The 8,682-nt window shown below is 36.9% G+C and overlaps 1 protein-coding gene across 1 annotated transcript; it reads left to right on the top strand.

Annotated features, from left to right (window-relative positions):
* Positions 1 to 5,341: 5,341 nt before the first annotated feature.
* On the top strand, positions 5,342 to 6,173 carry LOC131436353 (uncharacterized). Its single transcript, XM_058605026.1, has one exon. It carries the CDS (start codon positions 5,413 to 5,415, stop codon positions 6,067 to 6,069), a length of 657 nt encoding a protein of 218 aa, XP_058461009.1. The 5' UTR covers positions 5,342 to 5,412; the 3' UTR covers positions 6,070 to 6,173.
* The last annotated feature ends 2,509 nt before the right edge of the window (positions 6,174 to 8,682 follow it).

Raw genomic sequence — 8,682 nt, 5'->3', positions numbered from 1 at the left:
TTCGTATTAAAAATAGAAGTCTCACTTTCTTCGCATGTGGATGTCGAGGAAGACACGCTTTACGATTTCAATCGGTGTAACTACCATGAATTAAATGCGGAAATTTCACGTATAAATTGGGTTGATATACTGACGCATGGAACATTAGATGAAGCAGTTGAAAAGTTTTACCGTAAGCTAGATTCTATTTTTCAACACCTCGTTCCTCGGAAACGACATATACGTCACTCAAATAACAAACGACCTTGGTGGAACAGTGAGCTTCGCAATCTTCGGAACCGCCTAAGGAAGGCTCGGAAACGGTTTTTTCGGACAAAATGTGAAAATGATAAATTGCTCGCGCGAGATTCGGAACGTCAGTTCGATTCACTCAATGCATCGTGTTTTCGGATTTATATATCTCGACTGGAAAGTAACTTCAAATCTGATCCAAAACAATTTTGGTTTTATCTTCGGAATAAAACGCCTTCTCGTGGATTTCCCGAAAATGTTTTCTACGGGAATCACTCAGCTTTGGATTCAGCAGCTTTGGATTCAGCTAATCTATTCGCGTCTTTCTTTCAAAGTGTGCTAAGTAATAACTCGCCACCTTTGTCAGAATCGTACCTGAATAGCCTACCGATGTATAATCTGAACTTACCAGCGATTGTGTTCACGGCAAGTGAAGTGCATACTAATCTGCAACGTGTCAATGGATCAAAAGGACCAGGATCGGATGGATTGCCACCTTCATTTATAAAAGAATGCTCTTCTGCCTTAGCTTTGCCGGCTTCACTACTTTTCAATCGTTCCTTAGCTGAGAGGTTTTTTCCGGCGAAGTGGAAAGAAGCTTTAATCGTTCCGATTCATAAAGCTGGTAACGTTCATGACGTCGATAACTACAGAGGCATTTCCATTCTGAGTTGCTTACCAAAAGTTTTTGAACGTATGCTGTTGGAGTATCTCTATCCCGCAGTAAAGCACATTATCAACACTGATCAGCATGGCTTTGTCAGAAAACGATCAACAACGACTAATATGATGTGCTACGTTTCTACACTGATTGACAAACTCGAAAAACGACAACAAGTTGATGCGTTGTACGGTGATTTCTCTAAAGCTTTCGATTGTGTACCCCATCTGCTCGCAATAGAAAAATTGAGACGTGGCGGTTTCCCCGACTGGCTGACAGATTGGATTTTTTCGTATCTCACAAATCGCATAGCCTCAGTTCGTGTAGGATCTATTCTTTCTGATCCTTTCAACATTATATCAGGTGTTCCCCAAGGAAGCCATCTAGGTCCACTACTCTTCGTACTGTTCGAGAATGACCTATGTAGAGAATTATCGTCGCCTAAAGTAATGTATGCAGACGATCTCAAATTGTATCGCATCATTACTAGCCTTGTGGATTGCTGTGCCTTACAAATGGACGTTGACAAAGTTATTGACTGGTGTGACAGAAACGGTATGAGTATAAACATAAAAAAATGCAGTGCAATTACTTTCACACGATCGCAATCTCCGATCGTATTTGAATACTCTATGATGGCTGTTCCAGTTCAACGCGTTTCTGCTGTCAAAGATTTGGGCATCGTCCTTGATCGTAAGCTTCGTTTCACCGAACAATTATCTCTAGTTACGGCAAAGGCTTACGCAGTTTTGGGACTTATCAAGCGCAACACCAGAGACTTTGATGATGTGTATTGCCTAAAGACAGTTTACGTCACTTTAGTACGCAGTATTTTGGAATATGGAGTAATAATCTGGGCACCCTACCACAACGTCCACATCGATCGAATCGAACGAGTTCAAAAATGTTTCATTCGATTTGCACTACGACGACTTCCATGGCAAAACCGTCTTCAATTACCTAGCTACGAAAATCGCTGCGCTTTGATTAATCTTCCTACACTACAAAACAGACGAATTTTCCTTCAGCGACTGTTTGTCTTCGACTTGCTTTCAAATAACATCGACTGCCCAGCGCTTTTGGAGAGATTGCATTTTAATATTCCTGGAAGATCATTGCGGAGAACAGACTTTCTTCGACGATCAGTCCATCGCACACAGTACGGTCAAAACAATCCTATGGATGTTTGTTGTCATCGCTTCAATAGTGTTTATCATTTATTTGATTTTACAATGAACAAAAACGCATTTAAAATTAAAATATTTTTGTTAGGGGAATGTTAGTAGTTGTATAGTAATAGTCTGTGCGATAATTTTATTTTAATCGAAGACAAATTTAAATAAATAAAAATAAAAAATCTCATATAGACGAATTTTGCACCCAATCGTGTGTGGAGTTGGCAGCACACTCCCAGATTTTAATGAAATTGTCTGTACACAAAGAAGTTTGTCACAGAATGTCACTTTGCATATTTTATTTTTTTTCCGAAATTTATCTATCCTGTCTGTTGGAAAGGGTCAAACTTTTTTACCATTTTTCCAAATGAATTTAGTCGAAAAATGACAAATCCTTCAAAAAACGTTTTGTATTAGTGATTTTCACAGAGTTATCCAAATTTTCGAAAGAAAATATTTAAAAAATACTAATCGACTGCTACTCTGAAAAAGTTTGATTTTGCACAAAGTCGATTTACAAAAAAACATTATTTTTAATTTGGATGAAATTTTGTTCCGAGATGGGTAATTATGTTGGTTATGCCCCATTTCACCGTCATTTGGCATACGGTTATTTGGCATACAGTCAATTGGCAGAAAAGGTCATTTGGAATAAAGTCGTTTGGCAGAATAGACGTTTGGGTACCTCGGCGATGGCTGGCCAAAGGCATGATTATTTGGTATAACTTGTATCGTGTCTTTGTCCTCGCTGTGTATAGCCTAGAAATTAGTATAGATGTAAAAGAAATACTCAGTATGTTAAAAAACATATTTGTATTTCAAGCTGCAATTTAACATAACATAAAAAAATACGGAAAAATAAGTCTCAAATGGTGTGTATGCCTATGAAATGACCGGACAATTATTTTCCCTAACTGAATTCCCTGAATTTTGGAGAACATAAAGTTGAGCACTTTTAAGGGAAAAAAGTTGTTTAAAAAACATTTTCCAAACTGTTTCTTCTCTCAGCGTATTTTTATCGAAAATTAAATCAGTGGAAGTAGTAGTCATCTCCGAATCCAATGATACTCTGTGTGTGCGAAGATATTGCCTAAATAAGCAACTAAGAAACTAAGAGAATTCCATTCCAAAGAGTTTATGTCATTAATTATTACTTTATTGCTGCATTATTTTCTTGTTTAGATCTGAGGAACAATTATGGAAAGAAATAAAATGTATGTAGAATTTTACTATGGTAATTTTTACTGTTTCTATTCAAGGAAAACATTTTTGAATTAGAATACCTTTTTACCTCAATTTTGTTACCAGGAATAGGCACAAAACTGTTGAATTTCTGAGTGATAGGTTTTGTTTCGGCGTTACTATGTAATACTGTTTTGGAATACTGTTTAACGGATTACATGTAGAAGTTTAAATTCGTCATATTTTATCTTTCTGTTCAACTGCCCAATTATATAATTTTTTTGGGGTTGTTATGGTAGTATTTCCATGATTTGAAGCAAGCTTCACTTGAGAGTTCCAACACTAGCATCACAAAGACCTTTTTTGTCTTTTTTTGTTTTCGATTATAGAGGCTTTAACCTTAAGGCCATTTGCCTCTTCGGATCAGAAAAAACTTGCTGACCTTATGTGCGGGGTTGGGAATCGAACCCCGGCGGGCTGCGTGCAAAGCATCGACTTACCCATCACGCTATGCTTCTCCCCTTTTCTGTCTTTTCAAAAGGGCCAAACTTTTTTTAATCATTTCTTCCCAAATAAATGTAGCCGAAAAATGACTAATCCTGTGTTTTATGAGTGTTTTTTTTTCAAAATAAGTCGCTGAACTCATACACCGAAAAATTTGAACGATTTTGAAAATTTGAAGTCGATTTGCAGAAAGCAAACCATTGTTGATTTGGATGAAATTTTGTTACAAGATAGGTGATTATGTTCTCTACCTAATTTCATCAAAATCAAAAATGTAGGAATCGATTATGATTTTTTATTCGAAAACTTGATTAATTTTGTAAAAATCACATATACGACACTTTGTTTGTAGGATTTGTTAGATTTCGGTAACAGCCATTTGAATTAAATAAATGGGTAAAAAATGTTTGGCCCTTTTCAAGAGACAGTCTAGATCATTTTTGGAAAAGTAATGTATGCAAAGTGTTTTTTGTGACGAAATCTTCAGGTACAGAAACTTTCATTGAAATCTGAGAGTCTGCTACCAACATTTGTTCACGTTAGCGCGAATTTCGTCTTATTTTAAATTGTATATGTGTACACAACATCAAGTTACAATATGATGCAATTGTGGAATTTGGTATCATATGTAGGGTTTTGACGTAGGACTACGGCATATTCTGTGTTTTCTATACATGGAGAGAGAATTAAACTATACATTTCATCGTGATCGCAATTTCAATTAACGTTTAACGAGCAATGTCGAATTTTCGCGGTCCTTCAAGCTATTATCATGGTTTCCTCTGACAGAGACGATAGTTTTGTATGCATGAGTTTACGGTTTTCATAGAAACTCCGCTCTTCTCTTGTGTGTGTTAGCGTTTGAGAAAAGGGCTTACAAAATGCCGTAGAGAAGGTTACCGTGCAACTGGACCGTTTGTGATCAGCATCTTTCATCACCAACACCCCACAAAACTAAATTGCGTAGTCCAGACATCTATAATTCTCAAAAATTGACTCACTGTTAAACTGGAAGCGCATTATCTCAGAATATATTTGATGTATGAATAGTTGTGTAGTCCTACGTCAACAGTTCCAACAGCCCCATCAGGCTGTCACGCTGTAGGTTTTTACTAATTTTTTATTTTGACTTTGTTCACAAATTATAGCTTCGTATTTTTATGCTCATACGAAAAAGTTTATCCTTTCAGGTAGATTTGGAAAGGATCAATAAATTAAGACTTACGTTCGGATGAAAAACATGATCTTGAGAAAAGCGCGTTTGATGTTTTTGAAGGTTCCTAGAGAGCTCTTATTAGAAGAAATTGTATCGTAACGAAAATCCTTTTACACACGTATTCTACGCACAAGTGGCTTTCGTTTTTGATACGAAACAAAACATTGTTTTTAGAAAAAAAAATTAAAGAAAAATGAAATGAGTTCTAAACCGATCAATTTCAACGTATTTTAGCATATATGTTAGTTCCCTCTGTTTATGTAATTTCCTATCTACTGTTTCAAGAGTGACTCATATTCACGGAACGTTGAATGTCACGTTTCTCGTTCCATTTTCCGTTTTAGTCGATCACATTCAGTCGGTGTTAAGCTTTCGAGCAGCTGCTAGCTAGCTTCAAACAGCTGTTGTTTATTTACATTCTGCATGATAGTATAAGTGATTCAATGACTTCCGAAAGTATGATTGAGCTACGGGTGGCTCGTGAGGATGAATTAGAGCGTGTTCGAGATGTTTTGCGGACAATTTACTATCCGGAGGAAGCCATTACCATCTCGTACATCTATGGAAAAGAACCAACCCTGGATGACGAACGATTTTCCCTTTCGTTCGTCCAGCAAGGAACGGTTGTGCTTGCAGAGGACAAAACTTCAGGCCATGTGGTGGGAATAGCGATAGCTGGCCCGATTGTGCCCGGTGATCCGGATTTAATGGTACGGGAAGCTGCCACTACCGATACGAAGAAGTGGTCAGATATTCTCAAGTTGCTAGCTTATTTGGAACGAACGGCGAATGTTTGCGGTAGGTTCGGTTTGCCAACGGCTTACCATGTGCACATTCTGGGGGTAAATCCATCCTACAGGGGTCAACGACTCGGACTCAAGCTGATGCAATTCCATGAAAATTTAGCAAAACAACTAGGCTTTCGGGCCATTTGTGCTGATTTCACAAGTGTCTATTCGGCACGGCTTGCCGATCAACTGGGAATGGAGATCATTAGTCAGGTGTCACTGGAAGACTACCGAGATGAAAACTCAGAGAAACTGTTCGAACCAAAAGAAGTTCATCGGTTGATAAAGACGTGTGTCAAATTATTGTCATAACTCTACTTACGTTTATAGCGTGGTTGTCAATTGTCATGATAGTCAATGCTCACGATTATGACAATCGCCGTAAGATAAGAAACCAAATTGATAATATACGTTGTTGCCATGGTGAAATCAAGTAAAAATTTTTTTGTTGTCATTTCACATCTCTTCCTGTTTACAATCGACTAAGGAGCTTTTATCGTATCTGCAACGCTGTTTTCTCAACATCTGAGCAAAACCCTTTTAACCACCGACGACCCAGTGCTCTTGTGTACGGATTTGTACCATCAAAATAAGAAGAAAGCGGTTTGGTGGCACTTGAAATTGAAAATTAGCTAATCCCATTTTAACGCTGTGATACGAAATCCACAGATGTAAAATGTCAGGCAACATTTTTTACGAGCCACTTTTACGCATTACATTATGTTTGCAAAATATGGTTTAACTCGGAAATAGTCAGCAATCAGTGGTAGCAACACAACACAACTTCCGTCAGTAGGTTAGAGTGGTAAACCGAGCCGCAAGGCGGTCGCAATTTTGTAATCCCTTTACAGTAATAACATTACCCGCGTGCGGATGGACTTGCTCGTGTGTGAGTTGTTACTTGAATGCAGAAGAACAACGACTTAGACGCGACAATGATACAACACGATATGAAATGAGACAAGAGATTACAGTCTTTAGTGTTATCTACCATTGTCATGGTTTTACCATTCGTTTTCGGGCCCCTGATTTTTCTTGACGCGTAAAACATTATTCCAAATACGTGTTAGACATCGAAGGATGGTGCTCATCGCACCATTTTAGAGTAATAGCGATACAAAATGCTCTAAATCAGTGATTTCCAAACTGGTTTCTACACACTAAGATTTTATTTCGCTGTTCGGTAAATTCTTTGACGAAAACTTTCGGGAAACATCAGAAATAACCAAATTTTCGGTATACGAATTTTAGTTTACAAAAATTATGCAATTTTTTACAGTACGATCAGCTGCACTCAAATTTTTTTTTCAGAATTCTGTAAAAAAAAGCACAATTGATACGGTAAATATGAATAGTCGCCGAGTACGGTAAAAACCTGTTTTAAACCACCTAGTGGTGTAATGATGCCTTCATCATGTAGGGTAAGGGCTCCCTATTTCATCTCATTTGTAAGGACGTCGCCTTCAAACTTCGATTTAGCCACTAAAATCACTATAACTATTTCATATTACTGCTTCATTCGCCTTGCTCCACATTGAGATTTGATTCACATTCCTTGGAAATTAAAATAATGTTCATAAAACAGCAAAAAACACTTATGAAATGTTCACTACTCTGCTCCTAATTTCATCTCAATGGATTTTTATCCATCCTATCGTTGATCTTTTATTCATCCTATAAATTAGCAATGGCGACAGCAATCAAAACAAAATATTCCACTATTACACTCTCACCCGCATTCGCATGGCTGCCATATGGCTGACTAAACGCTGCCAGCTGGAAAAATATGGCTTGCAGACATTCTGGTGACCGACTGCCTTACCGCTGCCAGATATACAACTCAAACGATACAACCGTATCCACCAGGATTTTTCCACATTATTATTGGTAAAAAATTTACTCGTTGAATTATCTAATTAATGGGGCAATGACTAACGGAGATCTAAAGAACTATCTTTTAACATCATTTTATTAGTGAAAACAGATAGAACAGATATAGACTTTCTATGCAAAGTAATACATATTTTCTATGAAAATACCTGGCATCTCTGTGCACAGCCGATGAAACACACACACACACTTCACAGCGTTATGTTGGCGTATAGCGGAATGAAACCAGTGCTACTAGATTTGCCACAATGGTTATTTCATTAGTATTTAACACGCTCTTTCTGGTAATATTCGAAGCCAAAACAGTTTTATTTAAATATTATTATCAATAATATAATTAAACTAATGTCACGGACACCAAAAACATACTTTTTGATAATAATTTGAAGAAGAAAAACAATTTATTTTTTGTAACAATATGAGATAACTTGGCAACTTTGCGAAACCAAATGAGATGAAAACAAAGCGCAACCAAGTGAACTAAGTGAAAAACTTTCATCTCATATTTTTAAAGACTTTTATTGTTTGTCGGGTAATTTTTGAAGTTTTACATCGTTAATTAAACAAGTGGCAAGTGAACATTACTAATTATGAAGTCATCCAGCATTCAATGGTACTGTAATTGTGCGAAAAAGTGATCATGTTTTGAGACGAATCGGTTAGTAGATAATCAGAAACATGACGAACTGTAAATCTTGAGACGAAAATGTGTCCTAAATTGAACAGTGAGTTTATTTTAAATGAGAAAAAACGATACACGAAGAACTTAAAACCATTTCTTTCAATAGGAAAGTGTGACAATAGCTTTTATAATCATTTTAAAACATTTCACAGTTTGGTTCAGGTAGGTTGTAGAATATTATTCATGTTCAAAGTAATGAGGTGAAGGAATGAGATGGAAATAGGAGCTCAGATGAAATAGGGAGCCCTTGCCCTATAATATTGTGGTATTCTATTCCAAATTTTTCTCATCGATTTTTGAACGAAACCCAGGGTTTGCTTGTGCATGAACTAGTATAACATACAGAATGAAAC

This window comes from Malaya genurostris, chromosome 3, assembly GCF_030247185.1.
Source record: "Malaya genurostris strain Urasoe2022 chromosome 3, Malgen_1.1, whole genome shotgun sequence".
Lineage (NCBI taxonomy): Eukaryota > Metazoa > Arthropoda > Insecta > Diptera > Culicidae > Malaya > Malaya genurostris.
Note: the sequence above shows the minus strand (reverse complement) of the source record. Positions and strands in the feature narration are given on the sequence as shown.

What these genes read in the sequence shown, in the direction of transcription:
- LOC131436353 (XM_058605026.1), top strand. Translation starts at nt 5,413, where the DNA reads ATGACTTCCGAAAGTATGATTGAGCTACGGGTGGCTCGTGAGGATGAA.